At 36.0% G+C, this 17,247-nt stretch overlaps 2 protein-coding genes across 3 annotated transcripts; one reads left to right on the forward strand and one right to left on the reverse strand.

The window, feature by feature from the left end:
• The first annotated feature begins 52 nt into the window (after positions 1-52).
• LOC112569541 (uncharacterized protein C16orf52 homolog A-like) lies at positions 53-5,329 on the forward strand. 2 transcript variants are annotated; one of them, XM_025247352.1, is made up of 4 exons: positions 53-230; positions 1,484-1,591; positions 1,862-2,074; positions 2,613-5,329. In XM_025247352.1, the coding sequence occupies exons 1-4, from the start codon at positions 71-73 to the stop codon at positions 2,798-2,800; spliced, it is 669 nt and encodes a 222-aa protein (XP_025103137.1). In that variant the 5' UTR covers positions 53-70; the 3' UTR covers positions 2,801-5,329. The 2 variants fall into 2 exon arrangements, with proteins under 2 accessions (XP_025103137.1, XP_025103142.1); XM_025247357.1 differs by having other exon boundaries at positions 92-230; positions 1,468-1,591.
• A 250-nt stretch (positions 5,330-5,579) lies between these two features.
• On the reverse strand, positions 5,580-17,232 carry LOC112569456. The gene is given in 8 exon segments (XM_025247248.1): positions 5,580-9,183; positions 9,628-9,762; positions 10,275-10,605; positions 10,983-11,048; positions 11,050-11,121; positions 13,062-13,226; positions 15,419-15,648; positions 16,686-17,232. Coding segments are annotated over 8 exon segments (1,695 nt in total). The 5' UTR covers positions 17,125-17,232; the 3' UTR covers positions 5,580-8,926.
• Positions 17,233-17,247: the final 15 nt, after the last annotated feature.

Below are 17,247 nucleotides of genomic sequence, written 5' to 3' on the forward strand. Positions count from 1 at the left end.
TTACTTTTCTCGGATATTAATACCACACAGAGTCTACATTCCTGCTAAAATATTTTCGGGAATTAACCGGATGCAGAATTCTGGAGACCGGAAGTTTGGAGGCAGTGATGGTAAAGAGAGTGCAATACAATATTACTCCTTCAGCATTTATGAGTGTCCAAGACCTAGTGAATATTATTCCACTGTTTATTATAGAATATATACGTTGAAAACGTTCTTTCTATTGTTATGTAAGTCACAAAGTTTTTATCTTCATTCTAATCAATTATTATCCTTAGTAGTATATAAGACTGCTGTAGAGCAGACGACCATCATTGCGTTTAGACTGATAATAATATCAAAGACGGTAGATTATATTTACTGTCTTTGCTAATAGTAAGTTGCTGCCTCTGTTGGTCTGATTTTATCAGTTCTAGCATATGTGTCTTAAAAGACGCATACGTGTCTTAATTACAGTTTTAAAACCTAAAAGTAAAGATATATCCGATTACTGTGATCAGAAATCTAGGGTGATATTTGTGACAAGGACTTGTATAGGGATATTAATTCGTGGTGACAATCATCATTTTGGACTGAAATTGTATTTATTAAAAGTAAGATCGAAGCACAAAATAATTAGTTCTTGGTGATATCATTATATGACATATGAATATTAGACATAGACATGTTCATCAATATAACATAATTACTTATTTACTTAGGCCTCATTGTGATACATAACTCATCTATTAGAGACCTCCATTTTTGTCTGTCAGCTGCAAGTTTAGCTACATTATTCTCGGTCATTTACTGAAGCTTTAGTTTTCTCTCTCTGTGCTGACCTTTGCAATGTTCATCTTGATTGACCACTTTTCCTCTTGCCATCAACTGCCTATAAGTAAAATAAAGAGTTATTTTGGGTAGTGCCACTGGTTTCATGCTGCACACATCCCGCAACTATCTCCATCTTTTTTATATTATGGTTGCCATGTTTCTACAGCTTGATCCTATAAGGGTTTTATTGTTGTCGGTTATGCTTGGCCAGAATATCTTGAAGATTTTCCTCAGTCATTTGGTTTGAAAGATCTCTAGTTTCTGTCTGATATGTTCCAACATTCATTTCCTATCTGATGGGTGGACAGGTGGTTGATGGTTTATGGTTGGTTGCATAGTAGCTAAAGTGCCTGTCACCATGATAGTGGGAATCCGGTGTCATTGGTTGGGATCTCTAACATATCTTTCTTTGAATGTGAAATCTGTTTACAGGGCTGATCATCAATGGTTTTTTGATGCAGGTGTATGAAACAGAGACTGAGTGAGCAGTTAATTTGAATGATGATAAATGAATTTCTAGGATGCATTTGATGACTTCTGATAAGTGTGTGCTTCTGCAGCTCCGTGTGTATAAGTGGCTTGAGTCCATCTTTCTTGGCACTATGTAAATAAACATTTATTGTTGTTATTATTAATTGGTAATATATATTTCAGCTTGTCTGTGCAACAGATAACATGGATAAATTGACAGCTTTGTCAGGGATTCTTTTCTTCACTGCTGATATCTTTGCCATTGGAAGCTTAGCAAATCCTGATTGGATAGTTACCAGTGAAGCAGGTACTTCAAAAGCTAAATTTTAGACTACATAAATTTCCTACAATAAAGCAATATTTTCTGTGATTGCTTTAGTAAATGTATCCTGTATAAGCTAGAGGTGAATGCTCTGTTCGGGTGGTTTGTACCATCATTCTATGTAACTTTGGAATTTCATCAAACATTCTACCTGTAAAATAAAGTATTTATATAGGTTTTGGTTTGAACAGTTTCACAGCAACTTCAGTAGATCATGATGGATAATATACTCACACTCCAGCATTTTATTTGCAGGTAATATGAGACTGGGTCTGACACAGCATTGTCAGATAATACATGGTCGGCCTGAAGTATGCACTTGGCCACAGCTACCAGCAGAATGGACTCTAGCATTTCTGTGCATTGTTGGAGGCATTCTCTGTCTTACCGCCACCTGCATTCTCCTCCTCCTTTCCCACTGGCATCGTCAGGCAGCAAAATATGTTCGATGGGTTGCCTTTTTTGGAAGTGAGTTTTTTCTACTATAGTTTAGTTTTCATGGTTGTAGTCAAATTTTCTGCAACATTTAGCCATGATAATTAAAGTTAATCCGTATGATATGTCAGTACTCTTCTTGTTGGAAATAGCAATGATGGTAGTAGGATTTTATTTCTCTGCAACTAAGCAGTATCAATGTGATTGATAATGAGAATATGTATGTATGTGTTTTTATACATATATATATCTACTGGGCTTCACCATAAAGATGAAAAAAGACTTGGATGCATATAAAAAAATTAACCAGCAGTAGATAAGAGAAAGCTAGATTCTATTTAGAATAACTATTTTTTAAAAGAAAAGTATGGTTAAAAAGTCTTCATGCTTTGTGCTATAGGAACAAAAAATAAGAACAATTTATGGCCAGATAATCAACCATTAGTAATGGACCTGAATTGTAAAGTTGTTGTCAGTGGTTTGGGTTAAAAATTAAAAATGGTTTCATCACTGATTGCAAACAAATGCATGTAATAAAAAAAATTACTGCTGTTAATAACTTTTGTTTCAGTGACGCAGTTCTGCCTTGCTGCTGTGGTGTTTCCGATTGGGTTTCATATTGCAGCCATTGGAGGTCAGCCTTACAAACTGCCACATCACACTCAGGTTGGCTCAGCTTATGTCCTGTTCATCATGGCCATTTTCTTCACTGTTATTTCCGAACTTTTCTCAAGTCGTGTGTGTCTGCCAGTCCTGTGATTCAGCCCATGCCTGAAGGTATTCTTGACTGGAGACAGTGTTACAGACATCTACCATTGGAGTTCACATGAAATATATTTGAACTAGATATGTTACAAGAGCAAAACAGGAATCAAATGCGGCTTACATATGTGAAGACAAGTTAATGCAACAAAGTTTGCTCTCACAAAGGCTCATGACTGTCACTAATAGTGTGTTGTAGCAAAGCATGTGACTATAGTCACTCTGCTTGCAGAGGCTGTATTGTTAGAAATCAGCACAGACAATACTGCTATCAGACCATTGAAGGCACTCAGAAATACGTGTTTCAATTATCCTATTTGTTGGAAATAGCATGAATTGCATAACAACTACACAAACTTGTGTAGTTTAGAGGTGGAACTCCCTGTGTTAAGAAGTGTTTCTCTATTCTCTCCCTTTGATCACATTTGGGACATGTCCATGCATTCAAACAGATACATGAATTCACATTCATTTTCTTGTCGCTCTCCCTCAACCCAGACTCCACCCACCCACGCAGCTGAGGAAGACAAAGATTACAGTGATGAATCTGGCAGTGTGTGATTTGTTCAAAAATAAATTGTGTCAGTGTAGGAACAAACCTACAGAGAACCTAGCTGCCAAATATTAAACCTTTATATGGTACTTCAGGGTCCTCGGCATAAACTTTTTGTTGCAAAAATAACATTTTTCATCAACATATATGCAGGTTTGCCAGGTTTTAAGAGATGGGTGCTGCTTGAATGATGTACTTTTGTTGGGTTCAGCATTAATTGCGGCAATACCAAACAGTTGTTAGTGTGTTTTGGTATGATCCCCAAAACATTCATGTGCCATTGACAAATGCTAGTTTTCTAGTTTATTTCTAGATGGGAAACTGGAGTATTAGTGAAGGTAAATGACAGCAGAAAGAGAGGGCTGGCTTCCTTCTATATGCAGTGCCCTGTAAAACATGTCACACTCTTCACTGTCCCAATAGATCTAAGGCTTTGTGCCCCTTTATTTGAATTTATTTCAAGAATGGCATTCTTTGTTTTTAGGTGCATTCCTTATAGTTGTAATTTGATATTTTCCTGGTGGATTTATTCAACAGACAGACAAAGGGACAATATCCATGAAAGTACAACTTACATATTTAACATTTTTTCTAATTACTTAATCATCACGTATTTATTTGTTGTTAAGACGATTTAAGTCTTGAGAATTCCTTTATGTGCGATTTGTCAGTGATTGCTTGCTTGTTTGCTATGTTCTCCACAAGAATGCTGCAAATTGCATTAACCATTAGGTTATTAGGAAATCTGCCAGTAAAAAGTTTTGCATCTAATGAATGCTGTTTTAAACTGGCAAGTAATTCAGTGTATCACTGGCCTTCCTGCTATGTTTGACCTTAACTAGTAGGTATCAGGCCAAGATGAAATGGGTTACATAGACATTCACAAGTTTAAAGAGTGTTAAATTAGTTACAGTGTTGTGGGCAAATGATGGAAGCTGGCAGTGATGAAAGTTTTACTTGTATGGCAAGGTAAACTGTAATTATGTTCAAAATCCGACACTGCACTTAATGCAGAAATTTGAAATGTTACTCTGTGCTTTATTTTTAAAAAGGGGCGTTATTGAAAGCTGAAAAAAACTTGAATGTTGTAGCACATTTTGTTTCTGCCCACACAAATGACAGCAAAACACAAAAAAGAGTGTTTTTTACAATTATTAATTTCATTTGCATTTACGGTAAGTCTACTTTTGTAACCACTGTCATCACTTGTTGCCTTGCTGCTTGACACAAAAGAATATGTTGAAAGACTTTCTTAGAGTTCCTTCTATACCCCTCAACCCTTTACCATGTGCACATTTTCCTTTGCGAAAGACTACTTGCTTTCCTTACAACTGTCCCAGAGGGTAATTAAATACACACATTCATAGCCCTACAGCTGAATCAGCAAAGAACAGTTTCCTGTTTGTCCTGCAAGCAGGCATGTAAAATCAGGGAGCAGAAAGTCCTTTGACTGAACACATTTGTTCTCACAGATAATGCAGAGGGCCTGCAGGTCAGCTGATCAATCCTAATGATACTTTACTTTAAAAAAAAGACGCGTTCAGGTGGATAGCAAGGTCCCTGCTCCCTGCTCAAGCCTTATTTAGCAGTCCCATGTTGGTCAAGTGCTTGCTGACCAGCCAAGGCCACATTCATTTCTGGTGTGTGAGTGGGACGAATACTTTGCTTACAAGCATGCAGGACGAAGAGAAGTGAAGGGATAAAATCCACCCATTGTGAGAGGCATTGGGAGAAAAAAATTGTAAGAATGCTTGTAACATTGAAACAGAATTATGGATGTAAGTTAAGATGGGACCTTTTAAAGACTTATCTACTGTGTATACTGTAACGTACAGCTCCCACAATTTGATGATTAATTACAGTAAGTTTATGATCGCTATTCTCTTGGCTATTGAAAAATATTAAATCTGTACAATATTGATGAGGGCTACTGTGTTTGAAAACTGCATTTATTGAGTAAAGGTTGAAATGAATTACTTTGTAATTCTTGTTGAAGGATGAAGGCATGTCATCCTTAGCGCAATTTTGGTTTTTGATTTTATTTTTAAACATTACATTTGGTAAGAAGTAAAATTACATTACCGTTAACTGTATCTAACTAAAAATATGGTCCTTTTGAAGTGTTTGGCTGAACCACTGGAACTGACCATATATATACACACACACAAACACTCTGATAATCTGATGACAGTGATAAGCGTAACAGAATAAATGGTTGAAACATTTTTTGTTTCAAAAAGATATGTGTATGATTTATTGTCAGCAATGTTTTCAGTTGTCCAAAGCTTCAATGGCATAATAGTTACAAAGACAATGCCATAAAAAGAAACTCTTGTGTGGTACCCATTTCATTTTTTTACTGTATTTAAAAAAAAAAAACATACATTCATATATGTAGTTAGGTGTTTCCAAAATAAAACACTAAATTTTTTTATATATGTAAGAAACTGCTCGACAAAATCCTGAAATCATTTTAAGACAAAACCACCTACTATGGTTCGATATTTTTTTTTGGACAAGCAGCTACAATAATTTACCTTTTATATATTGCATAAATCATCAGTATAAACTCTGAAAAAAATTAATCTACCATATTGCAAGGCATGACTAAAATTTGAATATTCCAAATATATCAAATTTCTCATGTATCAACTACATTTTTATTTTTACAATCATTCATTTTACAATTCACCATACATAAAGAAAGCTTCCAGTAAGATCATCCTTTAAATAAAAAAGGGAAAAAGTGACACCTGCATTCTTGGAATGGGTACAAAACTGAATTAAGCAAATATTAGGTCCTTTTTTAGCATTAATCTTTCAGGTGATCTATATTTATGTTACAACTGGTATGTAACACTACATGTGGTTTCACGATGTGTGGGCTCACCTCTGTCTCAAACATTCAGCAGTTCAAGAAATGTATTAATTATTTTGAAGCAAATATGTTTTTGTTTGCTATCATGCTGATGACAGAGTGCCCTCCCCTTTTTATCCATCAAGGATTTGATTAATCTTAGACATGCATGTACATCACTGCTAAACAGCACGTAAATCTGACACGTTTTGGAAATTGATGTACATGCACTGCATAAGGCAGCAGAGTGGTCACAATATTTGTGCAGACAGAATGAAAGACTTTAAAATTCAGCATTTATCATTTCAAATCCAAAGGAACATTACTGATGATTCAGATTCCGAGGAATCAAGACAGCAATATTTTTACCCAGACATCTTTAGGTGGTGCTTAGTGTCTAAGTATGAAAACTGGTGCCTAGTTGTTTCATGTTCAAATGGTGACACTCCCAGTACTTTGTTGTTTACATAATCCAGACAGCAACATAACATTTGCATATTCACTCTTTAGTGTAATTTTTAACTCCTCCATTCATCCTCAGTCGCACAAACTGTTTACTTAAAATAACCATTACACACCTTTAGTCCTGAGGTAGACAGGCTGCAAAGAAAGACATCCTCTTACATAACACATAACTCAGTGATATAAGAAACAGATTAAGACAATCTAACATTTATGTTTTTACATACAATGTAGACTAATGATCAGTTGTGGGCTAACAGGAATGGAAAAAGAATTGTCATAAAAGCAACTGTTTATGCTCAGTTATCAAAGGCCTACAGTCTGTAAGATGTTATTATAAACCAAAATAAAGTACTGCACTCCATTTCAGTAGTTTACAATCCCCAGCTTGGCAATACTCAGTACATGTAATTCTAAATATGTATACAAACAAAAAAACAAAATCATAAAATACTGTGGTTTGCTTATTGTAAACAAAAATTTATCAAGTTTAAGTTGTCTGCCTGCGTAAAAGGTGTTAAAATAATTTTGAAAATGAAACCAATGATTTACAACTTGAATAGCTGTTTCCCCTTCAAATAATCAAAATTTTTAATCTGGTATTTAATTACTTTCAGCTATTGGAATGTGAACTAAAATATTTTCTTACCATACATTGTTCGACTCTTTACTGATTATCCCCAATCTTCCCATTTTTCACAGTAGTTTAGGACTACTAGCTACTGTTTTATAATAAAGTGTTAACAACAGCTTTTTTTGCAAATATTCTGTTCATCCAATTATCACCAATTTTGTTTACCCTAGACATAAGGATAAAAAGACAGCTCATTGGCAAAATTTAAAAATATTTAATGGCAAGCCTTATCATTGATGCATTTGAATCAAAGGCTGGAAAACAGCTGTAAAAATATGAATGCACTTTCTGAAGTTTAGTCTTGTAAGAAGAAATGTCCACTATGATCTTCAATTTGTCTCTTCAAAACAAATGTAAACTTCCTGACCTCTTCATTTAACACCACTGTAAACAAGGGTTTTATTTACATCTTTAAATAATCCTCTTAAAACTATTTTTTTAAATGTTAAAACAAAAGTTATCTGTATGGCCAGCCAAGTAAAAAAAACAAATTCAAAGACAATGGTACCTTTCTCTACTAAAATTTAGTAAATAAATTTGAAATTAAACAATAAAATAATCTTTGATCTGAACAAAGACTGGGGGAGAAGATACAACCCAAAGATAAATGTGCCTACAGAAAAACAATATAAACATCAATGAGCAAATGTTTACACATTTTAAGATGTATAACTATTCAAGTGCATGTGTTATTGGCAGCCTGCTGCTCATGCATTCAATCATGTGGTGCCGTTGATTAAAAATATTGTTTAAATGTACAGGTAGTTTTAATGTGTTCATTTCATGCTTTATAACAACAGTTCAGCTGACTTGAAACTTCGAAAGCAGTAGGTCATAAATCTTGTCAATGTTACTAAGATCAGAAGGAGGGAGAAAATTTTTGCAGAATATGCTTCAGAGAAGAATGACCCAAAGGGCAATAACACTAAAACATAATTTTACATCTAGTAGTAGTAATAACTAGTTAGAAAGATCTGTCAGTTTTAACAGTAAGATGTGACACATCCAAACTTTTGGCATTAAGATAGATCCAGTGACTGTAACTTGAGAAGACACCTTAAGTACAGAAGAAAAAGTTACCGGCCTTAGAGATTTTTACAACAGAAATTCTAAAAAACATGATGCACTGTAAAATATGTTTTAAAAAGCTGATATTCTTCTAACACTTCTTCCCAACACTCATCCCAAACATTCATACTCCAAAGTGTTTCTGGCAGTTAAAAAGAAATTTATAAGTTGAGAAAATTATGGCAGCCAACAAATCTCATGTTTACCTTGCTTACTGGTAGTTCATTTTTTTGTAATAAACACCTGTCAAGTTTTGTCTCTTGCTCATAATTTAATCCTAAGAGAATCCTGATTTCAGCTTGTCATTTTTGAATCCTAATAATGGAAGTGCTTGTTAACAGTCATGGGTTGTCATACAAACACAATTCCATTCTTGGGCCTAAGGGTGCAGATCTTTGAAACTTCAGCTTTTTTCTTTTCAAGTAGTTTTTATGTCCACTTATCCACACCTCTCCACAATTACCTTGCCCAAGTTCACAAAAAGCTAGCACAAAAAAAAAAAAAAAAAAGAAAAAAACTTAAGTTGGTGATATAAGTTTGGCATGTGAATCATACTGAAGGTTTCCTGTTATATGCTTTTAGTTCCTTTCCACCTTGATACTTCTCACGAATTTTTCTGTAGAAGTAGAGGAAGAAAAACAGAAGGTTATCATATTCATTCATGTATGGGCTGCTCAGCACTTCTTCATGATACTCTCGCACAAAGTAGTAAATTGCCTCAATGGTGGACAAGAAAGTGGTTGGTAAACCCTCTTGGCAGCGCCAGAATTGTGTGTTGTAGTTCATTATTGCTACTCGCCGAAGATCTGTAACAGACATTTCTGGATCTTCATTATGGCATTACTAAAATAAATTTAATAGTGGACTTTTAAATGCTAAATCCCTAATGCATGCAGCATATCTGCTAACCAACAAACAGGCCAAAAACTTCCCAGAAGATTTGAAAATTTCCCTTGTGGTTAAGGCAGCAAATGAATAAACAGAATTTGCAAAATTGAGCTGTTTACTTATTTAAAGAAAATTTAGTCAGTCTCACTACTTGACATAATGCTGACAGGAAACTAAAATTGTCTTTCTACATCCTTTGGAATCGAGCACTTGTTGTCTATTATCATTTGCCCCATACTCATTCTGTCTCTTATCCGCATGGTGAATCTTAGGTACAAGAGGCATCCCGACTGAACCTAATTCTCTCTCCATTTTAACGAATTCTAAGCTACCTCAACATGTGCAGTAACTGTTCCCCTTACCTTTTAATCTCTCGTCTTGAATGATATTCTTAGTTTGGTTCCATGTGCAATCAATGAACACAGCACGCTCAAAAGGCACAGATAGCCTTACTGGCTTGTCTTCTCGCTGAATGTGGGATTCTGCCACTGGTTTTCCTGGAAGAAAAGTTAAACTGGAAATTAGATTACAACACTGATTATATTTTAACATGCATCTGATCCAGGCTAAATAAACCCATAAAGCCCTTGTCATTCACCTGCTCTTGTTTTTCAATAACATTGCCCAAAAACGCTTCCAAAGATTCATTTTAACTTTACTTTTAATCTTTCATATTATTCTATATTTCTCAGACTAGTTTAAGATGCTACTAGCACCTAAAATTTCGTATTAAATTATTTTAACACTATTAATAACAGAAACAATGAACCAGAATACAAACTGCAACAAAAATAACTGAATTGAGTGTTTAAAAATAAGTATACCTTCTATATATTAGATAATTCTTTAATGCAAATATTTATGTGAGTTGTTAAGTCTTAGTCCCCAAAATGGACAGATGCTCATACAAATAAAAAATATGACAGCAAAACTGAGGACTGATAGGTAAGGGGTAAAATATTACATTCTGTGGGCTGACAAGATTAAAACACTCTGAATTGCAACAAACCTGTACTGAAATCTGGTGTACTGGGATACATTGGTGTGGTCTGCAGGTAGGTGTAGGTAGCAGCTGGCTGCATGCCTGGGGTGGGGCCTGTAGACTGGAAGTAAGCACTGGTCCAGATAGTCTGGAGATCGGCATATGTAGAGGAAGTTGTGATGTCAGCATATCCACCTGGGGTGTGTAGGCCCTGGTCTTGCGGATGAGGCGTATGCAGTCCCGAGTCAGTCTGAGTTAGAGGCATGCTGGCTGAGAGGGAGACTAATGTGCTGCTGGAGGCAGACTGCATCACGTCTTTCAAGGTCTTGGCCTCTGAGCAGGGAAACACTAGCACCACCTGGTTTAATTGTAAAGGATAGGTCCAATCTTGTTATCAGTAAGGCACAGAAGCAGGTCAGCAAACAAGCCCAGTTAGAAACAGATCCTTAAATCCATCTTTTAAATACATAAATCATGTGACAATAGCACAGAAGTTAACCCTTTACAGTTTGGTTGAATATTGTAGCTGAAAAACCACATTTACTCTGTAGGTGGTAATTAGGTGGTAAACATCTTTACTCCAGCCATTTACATCCATCAAACAATGGATATAGCTAACACATTAGTGATCATAAAAAACCCCAGCTTAAAATAAGACTTCACGTCCAACAGACCAAAGCAAATTTTTGTACGTGTGAATATTTCTGTTTCATTTTCATTGTAGATAAGCTTTACCTTGTCTCTGTCATAGTCAGGTATGCATGGAAATGTGTAGACTGTGACATCATCGGGTGCCAGGACATACAGCATGAGGGCAGGTGCTTTTACCATCAGATTCACTCTGATGTTTTATAATATCTATTTTTACTGGCAACTGCAATAAAAAAGTTAACTTATTATTATTTTTTACTGCTTTATAGATCTGTAAACACTTTGCAGATGACAGCCAGTTTTATCTCGAGAGTTGGCCTTCAAGTCTGACAAAAAATCGGTGAATGAGAACAACAATAACATTATGTTATATAAAATGTTTTATATAAACACTCAATGTGTGCAGCTGTTCCACCCATTTTTGCACTTTTTGATGTCTTGGCTAGTGGCATTCTGGTTGGTTCTTTTACAAAGGCTGCTGTTGGAGATCTTTTCAGGCCATCTTATTCCCAGAATATGGCATAGGCATCGGTTGGTAAAGGTCTGGAGCTTGTTGTTGATGGTGTTTCAGAACCATACAGTAGGACTGCCTTCACATTGGTGTTGAAGATGCGGGCCTTACCGCAGAATATATTGCTCGGGAATTCCAGATGGGACATAGGCTGGTGATGAGGCTTTTGATGTCATCGCCAGTTTCACCATCCTTGTTAACAATGCTCCCCAGATATGTGAAGCGGTCTGTTTTCAGGATGTTCTCTCCTTGAAATTGGATTGGGAGTTCCTGCTTGTTGTTGATTCTCATCACTTCAGTCTTCCTTCTGTTGACCTTTAAGCCAGGTCTTCTCTGCTTCATCTGCTAGCTTACTCAGTTTGGTTTTTGCATGTTGTTGCTGATGAGATAGGAGACTAATGTCATGTGCAAAGTCCAGGTCCTCTAGCTGTTTGGTAAAGGTCCACTGGATACCGGTGTTGTTGTCTTGGGTTATCTTGCGCACAATCCAGTCTATGACCATCAGGAAGATTGTTAGTGATAATATGCAACCCTGTCTTATGCCAGCCTTCATTATGAAAGGTTTAATGCGTATGCTGTTGCCAGGACGCGTCTTTGTACAACACCTGAATAATGTTTATAAGCTTAGGTGGAATGCCATAGTAGATCATCAGCCTCCAGATGATGTCCCTGTCTACTCTGTCGAATGCCTTCTCAAAGTCCACAAAAGTTACATAATGGGAGGACTGCCACTCAATAAATTGTTCAATGATGATACGGAGGGTGGCAATGTGATCAGTGCATGACCTATCCTAGCAAAACCCTGCTTGTTCTGGTCTCAGTCTCTTGTCTAGCGCCATCTTCAGTCTCTAGAATTACCCTTGTTAGAACTTTACTGGGGATGGACAGCAGCATGATCCCCTGCCAACTGTTGCACTGAGAGAGGTCTCCTTTCTTCGGTAATTTGACCAGGTGGCCTAGTTTCCAGTCTGTTGGTACCCTGTATGAAGTTAGGTACATATTCTCAGCTGGTTCAACTGGGAGAAATTTGCTCTATATGGGTATCAAATCGGTGCACCTCTCAGTTCAGATGCCAGTGCTCTAACCACTTGGCTATTCGTTTCTCTGAATGTGATCTATACAATGTTTATATCACCTTTAAAACTTTTGAAAACTGCTAACTTAAGACAAAAAAGAAACAAAGTAACAAGACATAATAAAGCAAGAGAAAAAAAATAGCATTACTCCTTCTCAAAACCAAAGCATAAGAACTGGGATAAATAGTCACCAATACAGCATGCATGATCCAATTAACCTACCGTTCCCTAAATTTCTGGATGCAAAAAAACCAGTAGAATCATTTTGTCATGCTGAAGCATTTAATAATAACAGTATTATACTAAGGTGACCAGACGTTTCGGGGGCGAAAGCGGGACATGTGCCGATGATAATGTCGTCACCGTCAAAGAACGCCGAAAAAAGTGATTTTTAAAGACAACCGGGAAATTTTGATGGACTTGCCAGAAAGCCAGAAAGCGGGACATTGGGCGTCCAGCCCGATGAGCAGGCGGGACACGAGGTCAAAAGCGGGACTGTCCCGCCTAAAGCGGGACGTCTGGTCACCTTAATTATACTATTGCAGAATCAATAAAAACAGTACAATGCAATCTCACCTTGACCCTTGGAATTTTATCTTTAATCTGAGGCATGGGTTCACAGCATGAATAGCAGAAGTATTTGCGTGATTTTGTACACTTCCGACATTTATGCCTTGACTCTGTTGTGTCAAGAAAACTGGTGTCAGCAATATGGAGATCTGGAAATGGGTCATCAACCATCTGGAAGAAAAAAAAAGTTCAATTTCACATTTTTCTTGTAAGATCTATAGTATGGAGATCTACAGTAACATTCAATATGAAAAAACAGTTTTTAAATTTATCTCAAGCAAAATGAAACCCAGGTATGCATCCTTTTGTTCAGATTGTACCAGAAGAATGATGAATTAAATAAACACTAGTCTCATAATTTTTTTTTATTAACAGCATTAATGATTTCCTGATAATCTCTACTTAACTGTTCTCTCTAGTACTCAGACTATAGCCAAAGGCTAAGGCAACACTCTTGTGAGTTTCTGAAGATTTGTTTTTTCAAAGCCAGATAATCAAGAAATTACAAGAACTTTGTGTGGCGAAGAAAAATAATAGGGAAGATAGACCAATGGTAGTACTGATTTTGATTAAGTAATGCCGCACAAAGTTAATGATATCATCTTGTTCACTATAAATGTCCCATAATATGCACATAACAAATATCTCGCATTCAAGTGTCATGATTCACAAGCACTTGATATTGAATCACGAGAAAATCATTTTAAGATGGGTTGGAGCTTAAATTACATAATTTTAATATTATAAAAATGTCAACATTCCTAGATGAAACTCAAAACAATAACTGCTAGTAAATGACTTAAGAGAAAATTTGTTAAATCTCCGAAACTCACAATCTAAAAAACAAAAAGTCATTTTGCAAAAGACCCCCAAAATTTAGAACAAATATTTCTTTTAGAAACAGATATCTTTATCAAAATATTTAACATTAGACTTTCAAATCTGCCTTTGACTGGCTGGTACAAAAATAATTAATAATAAACAATGATGCTGAATACTGGTTTCAATTTACATCTTACTGTTTATAAGTCAATGAGCATCATTTAAGCCATCCCAGGGACCAAAGGATGCCACAAAGAAATCCTATACTTAGCAGAAAATATTTTGTAATCCATTTAAAATCCACTCCAGGCAAAATGAAAGAAGAAAAAAAAATACACTCTCTGGTCCAATAACATGACCACAACACGACTCTTTTATTCCTTTTAAGTTTTTTTTTTTTTTTTTTCCAGTCAACACAACAACTACAAATATGAAAACAGATAAAAATCTGATTTGATCAATTAACTTTACACAAGAGAGTAACAAAAGAAAAAATTCATGTCTTTACAATGACAGACTATTTTCACTATTTCCAAGATCAAGTTTGTGATAATGCTGAAAATAATCACTAAAGACTTTTTTAAAATTACATTTGAAATGACTACAGATTACGTAAAACAAGTAATGCTTAATGTAAACACTCAAAGCAAATAATGCATATGTAACACACATTACTCTATTTCATTCACTTCTTTGTAGTTCCACAGTAAAGCTGGCCATGAATTATACATCAGCCAAATAACTCTCAGAGAAATTAATTTCACTTAGTTACGACCTCCTGATAAACATAACCTCAGGTGCATGGGTAGCTACATAAAAAATGGTATTGTGATATATAAGTACAAAGTTGTGGTTAAATAAAGATGTCTACCACTCAGTTACCATCTTTCCCAATGTCATTTCTTTTTCTTTTTCTTCTGCTAGGTTCAAAAATGCCACCCCAGGTCGTGGTAAGTTCTGTTAAACCTTGAACTTGTATTACTGGACTACTTGCAGACGATTTTTTCCAGTTAACTATCATGACAAGGCTGGTGTATACTAAGCTTCTGGTTTAGTTGCATTCACTGTTTAGGCTCGCAGACTAACAGCGGAGAACTTCGCAAGAGACTAAGTGTTGGTCTTGGCAGACAGACAGCAGTCCACCTATACAGGTGTGTGGTTAAACCAATTAACAGGTTTTTTTCCAGGTTTTTGAGTCACCTAATCCTAGCTGTAGGCACATCTAGTTTCAACTTGTGAAAAACATATTTTAACTTTATAACATTAAATTATCTCTACTATGACCATATTTCATTGATTTAAAATATTCCATGTCAGTTCTCTCTGCAGACAGCATCTAAAATCATCAGTGTATTTGGGAAAATTTTCCAAGAACAAGTAGTTATGCACAACTAGGTCAGAATTATTTGCGACTGAGTCCAATAGCTGTGATGGATTACATCTACAGTGAAGTGAAATACTGGAGACGTGCAGTTATACACTATGAGCTGTAAACACCGCCAGCTGCATGCACGTTTCCAAGCAAAGTGTGAGGATCTTACACATTCTGCTGCTACTTTTTCAGATCTGATTTCCCGTCTTGCTCCTTCCAGCTTGCGTAATGTTGCTGTGGACACACCAGTTGCTGCAGCAGCTCTTTTCTGATAACTGTGCAGCGGCATCAAAGTTCGTCCTAATTCTGCTTCGCGTTTAAAGTATTCAGCCACATTTAGAGCTATTTCACGAGCTTGGGCATCAAGTGTTTTTCCTTTTTTCCCTAACAGTGAAACAGCTGCAACATAAAATTATATTTTGGAAGTTAGTGTTTAAATTCTAAAGCATACTGATAAGAAAAATATTTTAGTGTTATTTCATAATGATTTACCTTGTATAAAGTAAACCAAAAAATTATGCATTGAAGGTTTTGGGTTTTTTTTTTTGGTCTATGCCCTATTAAATTGTAAATGAGGTAAAGGTACAGAGTTCCATAGCTTAGTGGCCACAATAGACGTAATAACAAATGTAAGTAGAAGGCAGAGCCCAACCCTCTCCTTCTGAAACTTTTACCTTCCCTGAAAAATCGGGTACCCATTTCTACTAATGCAGCTGCAGGGTGAGCGGGGAAAGTGTTCTAGCCACAGACCCAAGCAGCAGGCCTCAAGCCTGTCACCTGCTGCTTCACATTCCAGCACAATAACCTTAGGTCTAAGGAATCTTCTTTTTTAAACTGCATATATTCATACATTTATCAAGATTCAATATTCTGTAATTTTATGCCTTTGCAAAGCTATGTGAATTTCAACAACTTGATCTTAAAAAATGCAAATCTTACCTGCTACAGAATCAAAATAGCTACAGCTAGAATTAAATGATTGTAAGTAATGAACAAAAGTTTTAGTTAATCATTAACTTATAGTCTACAAACAAAATTTTACACCTATACACTACTCAAGTCGACTTTAAGGTACAGCTGTTTCTGACTAGTGAACACAACATTATGCCATCTTTAGTGTGTGATATCTTAGAGTTTGAATAAGTGGAAAAAAAGCAATTTTGTAGTTTCACCATGATGCACTCAGCATTGCTTAATATGCAGCTGATTTTATATCTGTCAAACATGATTTTTTTTTATAGATGCAAACAACAACAAAAATTCCTACACGTAATAAGTACTTAATAATGTTAATTTGTTAAGCTTTTTATGGTGACATGCATAAATGATGGAAGTGATGCAGTCAAGATTTAACACAGAAAAATTAACGTTCTATTTTGTTATCGATGATAGATTATGTATGTTCCGAATAAGAACATCAGTTTAGGAACACTCACTTCCGTCAACTGGCTTGATCCTGGGTTTATTTTTCTGCTTAGGCTTACAACTTTTCTTCTTTTTCAGCCTACTGGCTTCGTCGTCTGGTTTCAGCGTGATCATGCCATCGGCAGATTTCTTCTTTCGCTGCTTTTTAGGTTTCGAATTGCTTGACGATGATGCAGGAACCGACGTCATCGGCTGTGGATTTTGAGGTGGATTGGGTTGTGGTGGTAAGTGATTAGACATTGCATTGGGGACCACAGCGTGGGCTTGGGGTGGTGGGAACGCCGTTCGATTTGTGGAATAATTCAGTCCCACCGCAGAATTATCAATCATGCCCATCATCATCATGGGCTCCATCATGCCCGGGTGGTGATGAACCGCCACTTTGATGTATTTAGTATAAACAGCTCTAACAAATAATTTTTGGGCACTTTCCCTTATAGTGTCAAGCATCAACACTTTACGTTTATTGACAAAATCACCACCTAAAAAAGTAAAAAGAAGCAACAAATACTTGCCGCCATCTTTCCTTCACTAACTTCCCTTGTCTCAAATTTTTATATTTGAGTGCTCTCC

This window comes from Pomacea canaliculata, linkage group LG1, assembly GCF_003073045.1.
Source record: "Pomacea canaliculata isolate SZHN2017 linkage group LG1, ASM307304v1, whole genome shotgun sequence".
Lineage (NCBI taxonomy): Eukaryota > Metazoa > Mollusca > Gastropoda > Architaenioglossa > Ampullariidae > Pomacea > Pomacea canaliculata.

Excerpts from the sequence above, each read along its gene's own strand:
- LOC112569541 (XM_025247352.1), top strand. The coding sequence starts at position 71 with ATGCAGAATTCTGGAGACCGGAAGTTTGGAGGCAGTGATGGTAAAGAG. Across the intron at positions 231-1,483 it reads AACGTTCTTTCTATTGTTAT|ATAACATGGATAAATTGACA; the intron begins GTAAGTCACAAA and ends TCTGTGCAACAG. Across the intron at positions 1,592-1,861 it reads GATAGTTACCAGTGAAGCAG|GTAATATGAGACTGGGTCTG; the intron begins GTACTTCAAAAG and ends TTTTATTTGCAG.